The 19,099-nt window shown below is 45.9% G+C and overlaps 2 protein-coding genes across 3 annotated transcripts; one reads left to right on the forward strand and one right to left on the reverse strand.

The window, feature by feature from the left end:
- Positions 1-103: 103 nt before the first annotated feature.
- LOC149331124 (actin maturation protease) lies at positions 104-7,888 on the forward strand. The gene is made up of 5 exons (XM_089556342.1): positions 104-622; positions 1,486-1,607; positions 4,082-4,205; positions 6,524-6,594; positions 7,364-7,888. Exons 1-5 carry the CDS (start codon positions 387-389, stop codon positions 7,699-7,701), a joined length of 891 nt encoding a protein of 296 aa, XP_089412468.1. The 5' UTR covers positions 104-386; the 3' UTR covers positions 7,702-7,888.
- Positions 7,889-11,737: 3,849 nt separating this feature from the next.
- LOC149331125 (uncharacterized) lies at positions 11,738-17,165 on the reverse strand. Of its 2 annotated transcripts, none has more exons than XM_089556343.1 (3): positions 16,866-17,165; positions 15,597-15,690; positions 11,738-15,086 (listed from the first exon to the last, which is right to left on the reverse strand). In XM_089556343.1, exons 1-3 carry the CDS (start codon positions 17,016-17,018, stop codon positions 12,622-12,624), a joined length of 2,712 nt encoding a protein of 903 aa, XP_089412469.1. In that variant the 5' UTR covers positions 17,019-17,165; the 3' UTR covers positions 11,738-12,621. The 2 variants fall into 2 exon arrangements, with proteins under 2 accessions (XP_089412469.1, XP_089412470.1); XM_089556344.1 differs by lacking the exon at positions 16,866-17,165 and having other exon boundaries at positions 11,738-13,562; positions 14,981-15,086; positions 15,597-16,455.
- Between the last annotated feature and the right edge of the window lie 1,934 nt (positions 17,166-19,099).

Raw genomic sequence — 19,099 nt, forward strand, 5'->3', positions numbered from 1 at the left:
TTATTATATACAGTTTTAGAGCACAAAGGACGTATTTGGGTCAAAACTTCCAGTTATTTGCTCAAACAACTGACTTAACTAGCATTATGACAGCGAGAAACCATAGAATTAATATAACGCGAGAAACCGAAAGTAATAGGGTACAGGCTGATTATTACTGCTCCTTTTTCTCTAAAACTGCTAATCTTTCCAACAGTTCACCGCATGGTTCACCGCCTGTGTCTTGGCCACTCACCCGTAGTGGGTATGTGCCATTTTACCTGTGGCCAACCAACCAGCCAAACCGAAAGTAGATTGATGTAGGTTTGTGGAGATGCACGTGCGTGAACGTGCTAAAGTTCCTGTGATTTTTTAACATCTGGGACGTTTATCTTTCGTTCCGAGAAATGCCGAATATTACTCCACAACCGCCACCGCCTCCACCACCACCACCTCCGCCAGCAAGTTGGCAAGACAATGCAGTGTTCCAACGCGAACTCGACAACTCGGATGTCAACGAGCTGGGCATTACTTCCGTTTGCTTGGTTGACCGGCAGTTTGAGAGGATCACAGCCGGCTTTCAAGATGCGATCGTCGTATCCAGGTTGTTACCTTTGAAGCACGTGCTTCAGAAGGGACCGCAGTAAGTTACCTTCTTAACAACGTCTATTAGCCCAGCCTACTTCTGTGATTTCTTTCATTGCTTACGCCTCGCTCGTTCTTTGTAGCGTCCCGGACCTTTTTACAGTTGTGCGTCGAAGATCGTTTATTGAGCTCTTTGCCAAATTCTCGGTGGTCAGATAAACCGTTGGCAAATCAAGCCGAAGCTCATTCGTGTTGTATGCATTGCCAATGCCGGAAAACTGTTTTGTTGTGGTAACTCTTGCATTCATTACGCATATAATTTAGGGGGTGGTTTTAAAGGGGGCTGTCATATCCATGCTTACATAATGCACTCATTACTGTCATGTAAAATTAGTGACAGAGTGAAAAAATGAGAATGTAATTTAGAAATTTAGCAAGTCACTGCATAAAGTATTTGTCAACGAACACAGTGCAGGAAAATCTATGAAAATATAAATACCAGCGCAAACCAGCAAGACACACAACGAAGAACGAGGACATAATGTAATGGATCACCAACTAGCCTGCTGTCTTACCCACTGAAATCTATGAAGCCATTGAAATGCTATGCTCTCTGCAAGCAAGGCAGTCAGATCAAAGAAAAACTTTTGAGAAAACTGGCATTTTCATGGATATCTCAGTCAGTTTTCTTCTGCGTATGATCATAAAAAACATCTTGGCTGACACATCTTGGCTGCTTTCGGGGAATTATTCGGGACGTAATTAGAAAGACCTTACGTTAAATACGAAACCTAGTGTTTTCCAAACTTCGATTTCTTTTCGTGATTTAATTGAAAGCCAGGCTGCTCCTTAAGTCATCAAACACCATGCCGCATTTTGAAGGCCTGTGCTGCTAATTGCTGCCCTTCATTCTTCTTTCAGGTGTGGGCTGGTAGCTCTGAGCATGGCTTCACAGCTGCTTCAGGGTGATCCAGTGAGTGCCAACACACTTTTTGAAATGGCTAAGTCGCTGCAGTTCACCAAGAAAGGAGAGATGTTTTCAGGTTGTTGGATTTGGAAAATTTCAAAGCAAAATTCCGCTATGCTGTGTTTGCATCTTCTAGGTTTTAAGTAACAAAATGTGTAAAGATACGTCCGATGTACCCAGTTGGTTCTCTTTAAAAGTACGGCAGATGTTGCTGTAGGCCCTTGGCTAAAGTCACATCCACCTTATTCCCGTCATGCTGCTTTTTATGCACTCTCACTCGCAATACTTGTGCAAGCTGCTACATTCGCCACTTTCGTGGAGCTGCGAAGAGAATTTCGCCCATTCTTGCGTCTTAGCATTCCCACAAATGGCACTGACTGGCGTCTCCATGCCCCGTGGTGTGTGGCGGGCTCCGCTGGCTCTCTTTCCACGTTGCATGCAAGCGATGGTGGCAGGCAGTGTGGTACACATCGGCTGAGAAACAGTCTCGAGATCTGTCCCCTCGATCGGCTTGTAATTTAAGCAAGTGATCACTAGGATTCGTGCTGCCAGCGATTGTGCATCCACCTCTGAAGTGCAGGTAGGGGGGTCAAGCACCTGTGCCCAGCACACCATGCATCTCACCATGCAAAACACCTGTAAGAAATTGTTATACTAGCTCTTTTTTACTGGCAAACAGAGCAAATAGTATGTTCATTGTTAAAATTTTTACATTTTACCTTGCAGCCATGGCAAAAGGCACATCGAACCTACTTGAGGCCTATGCTGGTACTCAGTGATGACCAGGCCTGCTAAGGTGAAGACAAACTTCACTGCAATTCATGGGAGAGGAAATGGAAGTGGAAATGATTTGCTCTGGGGTTAACATGGGCGTTGTTTGGGGAAGAGGCAAGCGTCCAGCCCGCATCCTTGTCTTGTGGCAAAACTTCACGTATATGGTGCTTCAGGTTCATCATCATCATCAGCAGCAGCCTGACTACTCCCACTCAAAGGCCTCTCCCATGTCTCTCCAATTAACCCCGTCCTTTGCCAATTGCGGCCACCGTATCCCCCGCAAACTTCTTAATCTCATCCGCCCACCTAACTTTCTGCCAACCCCTGCTACGCTGGCGTTCTCTTGGAATCCACTCCATTACCTTTAAGGACCAGCGGTTATCTTGTCTTCGCATTACATGCCCTGCCCAAGCCCATTTCTTCCTCTTGATTTCGACTAGGATGTCATTAACCAGCATTTGTTCCCTCACCCACTCCGCCCGCCTCTGATCTCTAGTGCGAGCCACTTAGCCGTTGCCATATGTGAGCAGATGGGGCACACTTCCAACTTTGACTAGAGAACATGGCTTGTTTGCAAGGAATTGAAGCCTCAATGTTCATGAAGCAAATTTCAGCACACGGCAGAAAATTGACATGTGGCTCACATTTGCATATGAAAATAGCCTGGAGTAAATTTGTAGTTTGCGAGCTGCATCCCATCGACCTGTATCAATCAGTATATGAACAAAAAATACGGGATATTTTAGTAATGTGTGCAGCAGCACAAACAGTTCTTTGCTAACAAATTTGCGATGCGCGCACCAAACACCAATTGCCCGATTCCGGACAGTGGACATAGGTACGCCACCGTATGACTCATGCTTCGGCAGTTGTATCAGTTTTTCCCTGTTACGACCTGTAGTGGATGGAAGCATAGCACTGTACCTGTGATACTGAGTCTGTGAGAAAAATTTGTGAGTTAGGTCGCACATTGAAAAACACTGACTGGATCTGTCCGACCTACCTGAGAAAAAAAATGCGCCGAGCCCATCCAACATAGAGACTTCAGCCACAGCTTCAAAACACACAATTGAATTCGACCGACGTACTCGGGGAAATAAAAAATGCACTGGGTCCATCCGACGTACCTTTAGCCACAGCTGCCTTTGAGTAAAGGTGTATGTGGTATGAATCAGAACTCACTGTACTAACATATGGGGCTGAAATTGTTTCGTGCTGATGTGCTTGCTCTAGTGCGTACAACATTTAATTTAATTTTGTAGTATGTTTTGCAAAACCTTGACATCATATTTGAAACATAAGCAAATTGAGATTGCATGGATGCTAACTATTGAAGCAGATCATCTGTTCTTGAGCTTCTCATTGATGTCTGGACTGTAGGTCAGGCTAGGGTTTCCCTGGGGCTTACTGCTAATGTTCCTGGGATTTTTTTCAAAATAAAAACTTCTTGTTGATCCTGTCATTTTGTAATCTTATCGGTGACCTGTCCTTTTTTATGAGCCATTTAATTCGGAGACACTGGGATACACTCGGTCATTTGTTAATTGGCATGAAAATTCGGCATCAACATTCCTATGTTGAACAGATTATTCTCCTTGCTACTTCAGTGCATGTTGCTTAGCTGTGCCAAAACTAAATGCATATCTTGGCTTTTGTGACGCATACTTGAAATGATAACATGCTACTTGAACTGACATATGAGTTAGAGTGTGCACTGTCTTCTTGCAATTGGTTCACTGTGTTCTTTTCTTTGCATTCGCTGTGCATTGCTTGCAGCTGAAAACATGAAGACCCTTGCAGAGACATGCCTACAGGAATGTTCCCTGAAGATTGTCTCCAAAGAACGTCGGCGAGTGGAAATTGTCAGAAACCTGCTTCGAGGGAAGCCAGTGCTAATCCCGTATCCTTTAATTTGTATACTGGCAAAGTGTTAGTGCAATTCGCATGGACACTTTACTCAACTAAGGCTCAGGAAGAAAATGGGTGGTTCCGATATTTTTAAATGTCTGTCCAGCCAGATAGATATATATGTTGAATTTCTTTCTTTTGAATAAAATTATGCTTGTATATATGTGTAGAATGGCTCCAGAACAGTGCTTGCATGTGAGGGGCCTGCTATTCGAATGACAATGCTTTGTAGAGTGCATAGGTGTAATGCGCAGTTCAACATACACTGGAAAAGAGAATACAGGTGAACAAGAGTTATGGTAGAAGATAATGCAACAGCACTGAACATACTGAGCTTGTATTTAATTTATTTTTGTTTGAATAGAAGCCCTACTCAAGTACAAGTGCAGGATAACATAGCATATCCATGAGAGGGCACTAATAGGAAGTAAGAACATCACAGAGCCAAAGCATCCAGCTTTTCATCAGTGCTTTTACGCTTGTGCAATTTTCTCAACTGAGAGCAGCCTGAAATATTGTACTGCTGATATATACCCAACCGCTACCTGTAAATCCCTAACTCCACATTTGTTTTCTTTGCCTGAATTGCCGTCAAAACGAAATGAAAAACAAACATGTAGTTCATGAATCATTTCAGCATTGTTGTTGGGAATTTTTGCATTTATTATAGTAGTTACCGTATTTTCCGGTGTATAAGACGCGGCTTTTTTTCGAAAATCTTGCTGGTGCGTCCTATACAAGGGTGCGTCTTATATGCGAATTTTTCATCTTTTTTGCGAGTTCATCGATTACTCCGGTTCATGCTCAAGCTTTTTTCACCTAAAAAATATCACTACCAATAACGCGGTTGTAACACGGTTAATACTTCAATACCGGGACCGCCGTGCGCTACATTCTAGGTGATCTTTATCATGAAACGGCGGGGATGACGACTTCCGGGATCACAAACGCGCGGCTGTTTCGGAGGCCCCAAGCAAAAGTAATGAGAAGCGCCAAAAGATGGTGACAATCGCGCTTCTCGCCATTGTCAAGACAAGCCGGCGTTCTTTTTCACTCACCCTTTGCAACTTTTTTTGCTCCGTGTACGTAGTGCATGTTTCAGCCGAGTTGCTTCCAGAAATGGGTGAACCTTTTGATAGCGCATCTGAAGATGAAGACTTCGAAGGTTTCATGTAGAAATAAAATGTTGTTATGGACATATGGGGAGCTGTATCGTTTTTTCTTTCTTTTTTGCTAAAACATGGACGGGTATGGCGTGAGCGTTGCTTTCTTCGATCACTTAGCGTTGCTTAAGAATTGCTCACAGGTACGGTGCATTTCGCGATAGTCGCGCAAGCGTGTTTAATTAAGCCTCACTAGCCTAACTGGGTAAACTGGGGTGCGTCTTATACACGGGTGCGTCTTATATAGGAACTTTTTCAGTGACAGCTTGCATATACGGCAGGTGCGTCCTATACAAGGGTGCGTCTTATACACCGGAAAATACGGTATATGAAGAGTTGAGTGAACTTTGATCTGGCTGTTGTAATTTAAATACTGGTGCTTTAATCAACAAATAGGTGTGTGTGGCTTGAATAAATTCATTTTTGAATGCGGAAAACACTCACTCTAGCTTTGCTGCCAGCTTTTCAATGACACTCACAAATGAGTCGTGCTGCAGCATTTTGCCCTCATTCATATTTGAACACACATTATTTGTGGTGGAATTATCGTGGAAGCATATGCGGTGAACTCGGTGACAAGCTCCTCATAAAGTGTTGTAAACTATCCGCTTAATTTTACTTGCTGCTCTGAAAGATTGACTTAGTTGTAAGTCTGGAAAGTGAGGCTTTAGCTACGGCTAGACAGAATATAGTCGAGTAAAAACAAAAGCTACTAGAAGGCATCATTAGGCTTTAAGATGGAATGGCTTTCACAGTGAATTGAAATGTGGCCTGAAAATTGTTTGTATGCAAGCTGCCGCAGTGGGCTCAGTGTTTACGGTGCTCGGCTGCTGACCCAAAGGACGCGGGTTCAGTCTCAGCCACAGCAGTCACATTTTGATGGAGGCCCGTGTACTGTGTGATGTCAGTGCACGTTAAAGAACCCCAGGTGGTCGACATTATTCCGGAGCCCTCCACTACGGTGTCCCTCATAGCCTGAGTTGCTTTGGGATGTTAAACCCCCGTAAAACTGAACTGAATTGTTTTGTATGCAGTGCTGCCTGTTCTTTGAGTTTGCACTGGAAGCCCACATTTCATTATGCATATATCCTTTAGGTTGCTGCTGTGCTTTGGTGCGCAGAACTAGTTTCCTTGACTGAGCATTCAGCTATGATTCTGACGGCAATTTCGAACCCTGTCTCAAGCATGGAAGGACAGCACATTGGGCCGTCCTTCATGGTATCAGAACTGCACTATTGCTCATTTTATTTTTAGTGCTCCTATGATATAGTGAGATTCATTTTTTTACGGTTGGCAGATATCACATTAACTCTTGTTTTTTGTTCACTTCAGAGTTGAAAGCATCTATGCATGAATTGTAACATAGCAGTTACAAATACAGATATGGAAAGGTTGAGTGATTAGGAGTGAGCAAAACTTGTTCTTGTATTGCTAGAAAGAGCACGTGAGAAGGAACTATATACACACAAAAATGCTCGAGAGCTGAATGAGGCCAGTTGTGATATCAACAATCTGTGAAACGCAGGCATTTTATTGCAATCCGTGATTTTACTGTTTCCTACCCTAAACAGCTTTTGCCCCTTTAAAGCATGCAGCTGAAGATACTTATTGAATTGTACTGGTGTGGTTGTGTGGATGAACCCAGTATCACAGGGCAATCAAAGGTTCAAGCATTAGTCTGTGTTCATACACTTGTCTAGAGGTAGTGGCATAACACTAATAGTAATAATCAGAATAATGAATGGAAATGAACGAGTGATTGAGTGAGTAAGTGAATGAATGAATGGGAGGGTTTCACTACAATCAGCGGCTCGTCTTCACCATAGCATCATCATCACTGCCAAGTGAAGCAGAATTGAATGAAACGATAGTCGGTCCTCTTGGGTTGCCTCTTTTTATGCTTTTGTTATCTGGAAAAAAAAAAAAAACTAATTTTGCTTTTCTGTGTGGACTCATGGCACTAACACCTTGCACTCTTCTTCTTTAGGCATCTGCTTGGTTCTGCATCCGTCTTCCTTTAAGAGCACTCTAGAATCCCTGTCGGAGTTGGACCTGAAGGACCACCGGATACTGCACGTCAGGAACCGTATCCCAGAAGAGGCCATCGTGGAGCTGGTCGAGCTTGCAGAAAGCCCGGAGGCAGCTGTGTTTGTCTATGCTAGTCAAGGAAAAAGTAGGCATGTGGCTTTATGGGAGCTGGCTCTCCTTTTGGACAGCAACACAAACCTGGCACATTTCACACCCAAGCACGACATTTCGGAGTTTGTGGTTCCAGACGGTGGTGTAGTCCAGGGGCTGTCAAACCAAGTGCTTCTCTTCACATAGGAGGGAAGTATTTGTGTCAAGTGCCTGACGTTTAGTCAGCAGTGTTGTTTCTACTCTAGTATTTGTACTTCCTTTGTTTCTGTTCTATAAGATGCATATTTATTTCCTCGAAGGCCTCATTGAAACATTAGATGAGGGATGGGCGTTTCATGGCAAACAAAGGTAATAAAAATCATGATGAATGGTTTCTGATGGTTTCCTTGAATGTTATTGGGTTGATGATAAAGGCACTTCAGTGGGCAAGCCATTCCAGTTCTGTGCTGCGTGCAGGAAAAATTGCTGCAGAAAAGTCGCAAAATGGGCTTGTTGGGGACACACTGTATTACATGGCTGGAGTGGGCGGTTCAGTGTGCTCTTTTTATGTACGGGTTATCAGAAGGCAAAGAATGGAAAAATTTATGAAAAAGGTTATGATGGGCAATCCTACAGTACAAAGCTAGAGCACGTAAGTTTATTGAATCTTTTAGTGCTATGATGCTTGAAATGTGAGAGTACTAATTACGGAATGAATCCTGTTTTACAGTTCTGGACCATTTCGAGGGTGTTAATAAGGCTATTATGGTGTGGGTCAAACATTTCATTCGCCTACTCAAGCTTGGGTTGCACAAATGTCTGGGAAGCAAGATGTTCTACAGGGGCAGGAGTGAGGCAAAGGTCATGGCATTTATGTAGAGCATGCTTAGCAGAATTTATAGCATGGGTTACTTGACAAGTTCAAGTTAGGCCATGTTAGTTTGGTGAAGCCTCTCTGAATTGATTTGCCCGAGTGCCTTCCAAGATAGCATGCCCCTTAGACTTCTGAGAGCGAGAGACGGTGTCCATAGCATCGACGCCGATGCTGTCGATATGATCGTCATGCGCGAATGCTTTCCTGTTCGACAAGATGCGTCCTAGCAAGACATTGTCGCATGTGGGCCCGGTTCTTCAGTGCCGGTAGAGGTTGGCCCATCCATACCCACTGTGGACAATTTGCTCCAGGCTGTACACTACTGGACTGCTTGACTTTGGCCATGTGCACAGCGCTGTACACAGGTTTTTGCGGAGGCGAGGATGCGGGTCCATGATCCCTGCAGGCTGGAAAAACTAAACAGGTTGGCGTGTGGTGTGGCAATGCTCAGAGAAGCCCGTGCCGCTTCTGGGCGAAACTGCGCCGTATTGAAGTGAGCGATCCGCTTGCTCCGAAGGTTGGCAAAGTTGGGCTGGGTGGCTCCAGGGTTAGTGTGTGGTACTGATGCGGAGATCAAGAAGATGCGAGAACTTGTGAACTGTTGTAGATAAGTGCGTTAATGTGCAACTCATCCCATAATTCTCAAAAACCCATCTCAAAAACTTCGTCTTTGGGAGGTGGTGAGTTCGACTCCCACCGCCGGCTGGGTACCCACCGGTTTTCTCAAAATGGGTACAAGCTGTTCCCCGGCCTGGTGCTCGGTTTCCTAAGGTTGCATTGCTTGGGAAAGGAGCCTGCACCTTCAAATCCCGTCACTGTGGGGTTGAAGACAGGGGCAAAGCGAAAGACATGCAGAAAACTTCGTAACAGCTTAGCTTATATCCAGTACTGCTTTCTTCCACGTTGCTCATAATTATGTCATAGGTGCCTCAGCGAACACTTTTAACAATCCTGAGGTTTGCCGCTGTGGACTTTTTCGTGCCTTTGAACGATTAATATTGCTGGAACGCGGGAAGCTCGCACTGCTTGAAGCATGCTGCAATAAATACCCTTGTTCTTGTACTTCGAGCTGCTTCTGTTCTTCACAACTCCGGTCGCAGCATCCCAAACAATTCGCCGTGGACCTGGAGCAGGAGGATTCGAATGCTCACCACTGGATACAATTAACTCGTGCTGCAGCAATACACTCGGTTTCACAAAGAATTATCAACAGGCGCCGAGGACTTGGCGATGCTACTACAGCGCAGCTCTTAGGCGCCCGTTCCTGCATTTCGCATCGTCGTCGGCGTAACCGGTTGTCCAAGCAGCGGAGCGAAACATCGCCTGGAAGGTGGCTAGCAGCGTAACACGCCACCTACCAGCGGTGGCAGGTGTTGGGGTGTGAAGAGTTGCGCTCAAGTCTCGCATTACCAACACTCGTAATCGTTTGTGAATTTTTCTGCAGATCATCGAAGCTCTTCTACCTGGCCGCCTCTCATACCGCGTCCTTTATCGCAGCCTGACCAGGACAGAGCACCTAAAAATGGACACTTTCCTTAGCAACGAAAGTGTGGGAACAGACAATGGCGGGGATAGACAACACTCCGGGAGAGTGCCTAGAGGCTCAGGGCATTGTGCAACTCCGACGGCTACAACAAACGAAAGAGCTTTGGGCTCTCTTACGTATCCTCGGGTACGCAGCACCGCTAAAGACCGAAGCCGGAGCAGTGGTACGTGTTGAACAGCGCACGTGAACGGAAATTATGGTCTCACGCATCCCGCGGAACATGGACCCCAATAGACTTGCGGAACGGCGAGCTCTCGGACAGTGCACGGCGATGGCACTGGCGACTACCGAATCCTTCGCGTCGGCTGGTAGACCTGCAGGGACTACTGTGACAGTTAAGCAAGCCCACGAAATCGGACAAACGCTTGTAGTTTGTACAGCAGCCGCTACGTGCCGCATGCGTTGGACACTCAATAGGATAGGATAGGAAAACTTTTATTGTCCAACAGAAAGAGGCTAGCCAGAGGGCTACCCGCCTAGACGACGGCCGAAAGGTCTTGACTCTCGGCGGCGGCTTCGGCCAGTCGGACGAGTTGTAACTGAGTCGCCGGGTCGGAGCTCAGTAAAGGTCTCCCATTGATCTTTTGTGTTTATACCTCGTCCCTCCCGGGGAGCATGAGGACATTTCCATAGTACGTGGTCCAAGGTGGCCCTAAGTTCGCAGTTTGCGCATTTTTCTGGAAATTGCCCTGGGTACATAAGACTCCAGAGGGCCGGGTTTGGAAAGGTGTAAGTTTGTAACCGGCGCCAGTTGATGGCTTGGTATCTGGACAAGGATCTATCCGCTGGAGGAAGTCTAGCTCGTTGCAAACGATAGTGTTGTGTAATTTCTCTGTAGGTCACCCAAGGTCACTAAAGTCACTGGAACGGGAAAAGTACGCGACCATCGGCGGGAATGGCCGCCATATTTGACCCAGCGGGGATAGAGCGCCGACCGTTCAAGTAGTTTGACGTGGATTTTGAAAGAAATAATGCGTGGTGAGCTAGCAACCTTGGTGCGCTTTTACGGCAGTGAACAAGGTATGTCGTTGCTTTATATCTCTATCTATTGCTATGTGTGCGCACATCAGGAGACGGATCGCGTAACCGGCTACATCGAGCTACCGTAACACGGGCGCACACACCGCCGCCGGTTACGCATTGCCGCGAATCTTTGCACTGTTTGCTTGTTCAGGCTCAAAGTTGGTGGCGCATGTCTTTGTCATTTGGTTGCAACGTGAGATATGCGACCACAGTTATTTCGAGTGGTAGCAACCACGCGCAGATGCTTCTACTTTGTTCCAGATTGTTGCCGTTGCTTTCGCGCCTTATCTCGATGGTTCCTTGCCGGCTTTAAATTGAGCGCGGCAAGAGAGCGGCAGGGTTTCTGTTCGACGACTGCCGAGCACGCTTGCCTCTAGCGAAGTCGCCGAGTCATCCAGTTTTTTTTTTTTTTGGGGGGGGGGGGGCGCGAGTAAGTCAAATAAAAAGTTCATTTGGAAGCCTTTTAGCGGTCTTCCTGACTCCCGGACTGCCGTCACCATTACGTGACATCTGGTGCAGGTGCTGGCCTGCAGTTCTGTCCCACTAGAAGGGTCCCGTTGCGCAAGCAACTACCCTTTTGTCTCGCTAGCTTCATGAGCCGCCGATGTTCCATGGCCAATCCTCTGAGGAAATAGAAGAATGGCTGGATGTTTTAAGGCCGACGCCTTTAGTGCCTCATCGTTGTCGACAAAAGTTTGTCGACAGAAGGTTGTCAGCAGAGTTGTCATGCTTTTCGGTTGGTTGAAATAGTTATGACGTCAGAGTGCGCGGATTCCAAGTAATGAGTAGGGTGCCTCGATGCGCGCGCTCCTCCCGCCGCCGCCGTGCAGGGTGGAGACAACCGCGTCGTCTGCTACGACGTCCGCCATTAGGATGCCCGCTCCGTACGCAGCCAAGGGCGGCGAGCCAGCCAGTGTCACATTCACGGTTTTTGTAATTTCGCGACATCGGCTGTTATGAAGCCGTGGTGGAGGACATCGGAAATTTCGTCCACCTCAGGTTTTTATTAACATGCACCGATATCGACCTAGTACAAGGCACTGTGTTTTTCAGCTCTATCGAAACTCGGCCGCCGCGGCTGTGTCGCGCCCGTGCAGCCGAGCGCCATATACCGCCCAGCGAACACATCCGGGCCACTTTTAATGTTTCTTTGTAGTTTCAAACGTGATTTATAATTTTTGCGGAGCATTACTCGCTAATACTACAAAATAAACGACTTCTGGAACATTTTTGTGTTAAGCTTGAGTATACATATAGGCATGTTCTTTCATTTTACATTACACAATATAGTACTTTACGGCTATTTTATGCTCAGAAAAGCATTCCCATAGCTATTCTGAATTTCGTTTTCCTTTCTTTCGCGTTACTTTCGATATGCAGATGGAGATAAACAAACTTTTTAATACATGCCAGATTACTTGGTGCTTCACACATATGGTTTCTATAGCATTAAATTTTGACTCACGCAGTCACGGACTATAAGCCCTGTTTAGCATATCTTATGCAGCAATATAATGTAAACTGCTCACTACTATAAATCAGATATCGATGCCGCTAAAATAAAGCAGCCACACGGTTTCTGAACAATGAAAAAAGAAACTGCATCCGATAATTAGCGATTTCCGATGTGATAGCTTGTTTATTTGGTCGGAAACCTTAAAATGTCAAAAACAAGCGCTACAACTCACTGCAAATTAACTGCAGCGTATGTCTTGCTTCCATGCCCATTGACTCTCGCAGCTTCGAGCTGACGCAGGTGAATGCGTAGCCGTACTCTTGCATAACTTGATATCAGTATGTTTGCCAGAGAATCCTTGTGTTGCTGACAGGCCTCCATAGTGAATCGTGTGTTCTTGTTTAAATATTCTGTGACAGCCTTTAGAGGGGACTTAAGGGTGAACAGATTGTCTGTCCAGGACGTGATTCCTTTAAAGTGCTCTTCGCAGGATTGAAGAAGGCTCATAACCGCACCACTCGGATAACACAAGTTCTCACCATCTTGGACGTACTCTTTCAGTGCAGTTAAATATGCATGCTCATGGTTCGTCGAGCCAAGCATTGCAGCCTTGCACTGCTCGCAGTTCGTTTTCTTCAAAATTCCTTTCACAACAAATCCGCCAATATGATGCAAAATACTGCACTCAATTGAAGTCAGTGCTTCAATGAACAGAATTTCCCCATCGTCAATTTCCTCTTCAACATCTCCAACGTACTCTTTTTTTCCTTGTGAAATCATATCAAGCAGGTACTCAGAATCATCCGTTTCATAGCTTGAGGTTGCTGGTGTGTGCAAAAACTGACTGACGCATACAAGTTTCAAAGCACATTTCATGTCATACGCGTTTGGAACGGGTTTCCTGTGACGCACAACAGAAAAAAGATTCTCCAGGCAGTCCTGTAGCAGTCTCCCGGTGAGAAAGAATTTGTAGCCATCCATTTTAAGCACAATATCTTGCAAACGAAGGACAACTGTTGTTGCAATCATGAGACCTGCCTGTGAGGGCTTCCACTGGGATGTGCTGCCCATCTGCATGCCTTGAATTGTGTCCACTGCCAGGCGCAACATGTGCAAGGCTTCATGGTACTTTGCCATATCTTGCCAACTAAGTGCAACTGACGGATGTCGTGAGGACATCAGTTTGTACCATTTTGCGATGAGCTCCAGGAACCATGCTGTGGTTTCAGCTTCTGGTTCGAGCACTTTCTCTCTTATTAGGCAACGAATGGCGGCTGGGGATTCCTTGAAGAACTGAACTGCTATGCCGACCTTCATTTTTGTGAAGTGGCCTTTGCTGACATGAGCTTCAGAAAGTTTGGGTGCAATTTTCAGCTCTTTGCTAGAGTCGTATTCTACGACAGCGCGCACGTGCTCCAGCTTGACTTTGTTTGAGGGTAAGCTATGTTGGCAGACAGTTGCATCGCTCAGCGTAAAGTCAATAGAGTTTAAAAGCTGACCTCGGATATTTTTTATCACGTGAGCCGCGTCCGCAGTGAAAAAGAGTTCCTTTCCCTGAAGCATCGGATGAGGGATTGAGCACACAGTGTTAGAATTCCTATGGCTAGAAAAACCTAACTCGCGCCACATAGCTCTGTTGGACGCCCCCATATCAGAGGTTACCACAAGCACTCTAAGAGAAATGTCAGCGCAAAGCTGCACGATTTCCAGAACAAAACTCTTAAGCAGACCCCCGTCGACAGAGCTTCCTGTAAAATGGTATGCGATTACCTGCTTCCACCTTGTGTTCAATCCTCCGACCATAAACACTAAGCAATGACATGCAGGTTCATCTGGAACTGCTGGAAATGTTTTCCCTCCAAACACAATGTCTTCAGCACGATCGAGGTCATACCCTTGTGCAATTTCCATTTCATCGAGATAAAGCACACAATCTTTTTCAATATCTTCCATGCCCTCTGCTTTTACTCTGAGAACGTCAATCACTTCAGTTAAGATTCCTGGTAGGAACTTGAGTCCCTGAAGACGACGGACAAGAGTCCTATTAGAAGGCAGTGGGTACCCAAGTCTTCTTAGGGTTTCGTAGCCTGAAGTTTCACTCGCAAATTTGATCTGAAGGGCTTGTTTAATTGTTTTGGACGACCAGGTGGAACCTTTGTTGCTGTTCCGAGACAGGGCTCGCATTTGGTCTTGATTTAGGAACTTCAGTTTTTTTCGTAACATTTCGCTGGCCTTTTCCATTTTTTGAAGCTTCCTTTTAATTGACTTATTTGTAGCACTTCTTTTGCTGTGAACTTCGCTAAGTTTCGCGTATTTTTTCTTCATGTCCTCTAGCTGTTTATTAAGTGTAGCACATGAGCTGTTACTGCACTTCTCTGCACGGGTTGCACGAAGTGCGCAGGCAACTTGCAGGGAATCATCTGTGGCGGGTATTGAAGTTTCTGGAATGGAACTTGGGCGAGGTGAGTTGTTCATCTGACTTTGAGCCGTCTCCCTGTCGTCACTGGGCAATGGCTGCAGTTCTTGATTTGCCGTGTGTGGCATATCAGCCATGTCGTTGACGTATTGGTCCTGAATTTCTGTTGATGTGGTATCAGAAGCACTCTGTTGATGCTGCAGAGTGCCCCTTTGCTCTGCTGCCGCAGGCACCCCTTGTAACCTTTCCTTTGGCGGCTTCCTGTGCTTAGGCATCGCTGAAAAAAGAGAGGCCACACATGCTGCAAATCAGATGGTGCATTATTTTATCATTACGAACGAGCATGCTCCAAGTCTTGCTACGTTTAGACATAAAATTAAATAAAATGCAAAATTGTCAGCATCATGCTTCTGGGTGGAAGGCGCGGCTGATTTACCTCCCTGTAAAAAATGAAAACGAGCTATTCTATTGACCGGAGGTATGAAGAGTCTTACTGTAATGTGAGCCGCCTAATTCTCTGAAGAAACATTTGTGTGAATTTTATGTTCGTGTTTTTGCAGTTTATGCTTTTGTGTTTTGTTCTGAAATTGTTACCCCTCTTGCTAGGACCCTTCACTGGGTCTGCAGTATGATGAAAAAAAAAAATAATCGCTCCACGTGAGTCTACAAATGGCCGGTCATTACAGTACTAAGTTAGAACAATCAGGCTAAGAATGAAAGAAGCAATAGGATTAGGAAAGAAGCGTTGCAAACTTTCGTTAATGTAGAAATATGTGGCTTATTATACCTCTGAAGGAAAAAAGCGTTGGCACAGCATTGGGCTTCAATTTTTTCCACCCGTCAGCCCTATTCTGCTCAAAGGCGCTTTCTTCAAAATGTGCCTGTAACACAGAAACATGCAATGATCAGACAAACTTATTAATGTTTAAATTGAGAGGGCTTCACACTAACATTCTAAACAGCTAAAAATAAGTAACACAAACAGGGATATGCCCAAACAGTTATAAGTGAAATTCAGGTGCTTGTTAAGATATACTAAGAAAGAGGCAAAAGACCGTCGACTTCTTTCTGAAAAAAAAAACAAAAAAAAACGGGGAGAGTGCGAGGAAATTATTGGACACTGAAGAGATGTGTGCTTCCCATGTTAAGATACTAAAGGTTCTTGCCTTTGCTGCTAGGTGGAACATGGGCAGTGAGCTAAGAAATTCCTTTAAAAATAAAACGTTGCACTCATATATGTGCGCGCAAGAAGGCAATGCTGTAAGTCAATCCTGGATTTTTCACGACTTCCCGCTTTCGATCATGCTGTCCACAAATTTTGTGGAGCTTCAATGAAACAGCTTTCTCTTTCGTCTGATCCTGTCATCACCATTAAGAAATTTCCGTTGTTAAAGGGCTCCGTAGTCATGAAATCCTCGTCACTCATCTCCAGTCAGATGTTCAGATAATTCACCGGTCATCGAATGGGGAAAGAAAAGCGAATGTCTAGACAAGCGTGATCACAAAACACATATCGATCACCAAGTTAAGCGTGCCTTTATACATGCAGTAACTACCAATTAGCCGTTAGTAAACTAGTCATAACGAGTCCTGACATGATTGTCATGGCCACACATGCGTCTTGCTTGGTCATACGCCTCATTTCTTTTTCTCTCTCACACACACACACGCACACACACACACAAACGGGCGCGCGCACGCACGCACACCGTCTGAGTTGGACAGCGGCACAAGAATACAACGCCGAGAAAATTCCTCAAAGCGCTCTGTATGTCATAGCATAAAAGGTAACTTAGAGCTCCCCTTACGTTCCACTGCGCACAAAAAAGAAATTGCACAAGGATCCGGTAGCAAAGAGCGCACATCTTTACGCGCTCGCAGTACTACATGTACAACAAGAGATTATAAGAACTAAGCATGTCGTGTTGCCCAGAAATAAACGAGTTAAACACGCAAGCATATGCGCCAGATATCTAGGATACAAGACTGACAAACGCTACGGTATAAAGCATGCAAATGAAAGAATAACTACGAATACAGAAGAAGCATAACTTACGCTGCATACACACGAGCGGTCCGTGGGTTGCCACTTGTCGCGCTTGATTTTTACGAGCCAGAGAAGCCGTCTTTTCGGTTCTTTAGGGAACCGGTACATCTTCCACTCATTTCGTGAGTGGTTCGTGCACTGGGGCACGCAACACCCGGGCATTTTGTCCCAGAAAACGCCGCGCACGTGCCTCTCCCAAGCAGCCGCGGCGACGCGTGGGGAGCGAAATGGCCGCTGCCGCTCCGGAGGCGGCGTTCGCCCCTTCAAAGAATGGCACCACCCTCCAAGAGGGCGCGCGCATCGAGGCACCCTAGTAATGAGGTCACCCACGAGCCCCCTTTTGGAGCAGTCGACAACTAATCAAACAGTTGTCGTCCGCTCCGACTGGGGGCGTAAGACGTCCGTGGGTGACCACATTACATACCTCATTACTGCGAACAGAGCGATGGATACAACTTAACTCATCGAAGCAGAGAGAGAGTCGTGCTAATGAAGCAGTCAAAGTGTGTATTTGTTATGTGTAGTGAACGTGTGTAGTCAAATAAAGCACTACTACAGCACAAACAGTCTCACAGTCAATGCCAAACAGTGTGCCAGGAAAGGCTAGAGAGCCAAAGTGCCCTCTGAATTTTTCGACCGTGTGGCCTCGCTGAATGCCTGGGACGACGACGCCCAGCAGCTCCGAAACGTTTACTTTGCACTGGACGGCCCACCCAGAACATAACTTGAACACCATGACCTTTCCCTGGTGACCTGGGGCACCTTCAAGAAACTGCTGGGGACGTTCAGCAGCATCGTCCGGAACGAAAAAGTGGAGGTTCTGCTGTAGTTACGAGTTCAACATCCAAACGAGATGGTGACTGCGTACGTGCGAGAAATGAAACGTTTTTTTTTTCCGGTGCGCAGATACCAGCATGAGTGTAGAGCAGAAGGTGCGCTTTGTAATAGCAACCCCGAACGTCATTGCAATTACATGGTGTAAGCTAAATAGTCAAGAAATAATACCAGCAGGCTTTAATTTACAAGTATATTCAGTGTTACATTCTGTGTATTTTAGTTCTTTACATGTATTATTGCTTACAGTCACATTTTGTGGGGCAGAATCTATTTCAACTTGCTCACTTCAGAAGTTTTGAAAGTAAATAGCTCCGCCAACAAAGGGTAGCGCAATGACTGAATAAACGTGTACTTTCCTGCTCCAAAAGCTGTCATTTTGCGATCACACTCTTTTACGTTCTGCAGAAGCGAAAATTTTCATCGAAAAGCATTCTTTTTTTCTGCGAAAGACCTACAATACCCGCTACGAAAAGTTCTTTCTACTTCTACAAAAACCCGAAATTGCTGCTACAAAAAGCGGTTTCTTCCGCTACAGAAACTGCTACAAGAATCATATTGCGAATTCCACCAATGAATATTGCCGCGAATCTTTGTAGCGTTTGTTCGTTGTGTTTATTTGTTCATGCTTCAAGGCTGCCGGCACCTCGCTTTATCGCTTCATTTGTGACGCAAGACGCGCCTAGATTTATCTCGATTGATCGCATCCAGGCGGAGCCGATTCTACTTTGTGCCAAAATGTTCTAGTAACTTCCGAAGCTTTATCTCGAATGTTCGCTATCAGCTTTAAAAAATGACTGAGGCTTAGCTTAGGTTAAGCCTAGTCAGATGCGAAGCATATTGTCGCCGAGTTGCATATCGAGCACGCCGCTTGGCTAGACGTTCTTCACGCTCTTCATTAGTCTCTGTAGCACGCCGCAACTTTTGCTTCTCATTCCAACGAGCAGCCCTGTCTCCAGGAGGCATCTCAATCCCGTGTACGCCTAGCAGAGGCAGGCGCACCCCATTGTATACCGCCGCTCCAGTATCACGTGTTCACTACAGCGCACCTAGCGGCAGAAGCAGGAAACACATTGGTCGCGACGCCTCGCGCGACGGCGCGAGCTGGGGCCCCGTTTCTCCTATGTCGTTATGTCACGCATCACGTGGTCCTCCTTGGTCGCGACGCCTCGCGCGACGGCGCGAGCTGGGCCCCCGTTTCTCATCTGCTGTGACGTCACGCACCACGTGGTCATCCTTCGTCACGACGCCTCGCGCGACGGCGCGAATTGGGCCCCCGTTTTTCATCTGCTGTGACGTCACGCATCACGTGGTATGACATGGAGGTCACGAAAGGTCAATGGTAACGACACCGCCGCGCTCGAGGAGCTGGGTTGGGCTATTTTAGTATGCTTCGCATAAAAGAGCAC

Source organism: Amblyomma mixtum, chromosome 8, assembly GCF_055824585.1.
Source record: "Amblyomma mixtum isolate Tamu chromosome 8, ASM5582458v1, whole genome shotgun sequence".
Taxonomy (NCBI): Eukaryota; Metazoa; Arthropoda; class Arachnida; order Ixodida; family Ixodidae; genus Amblyomma; species Amblyomma mixtum.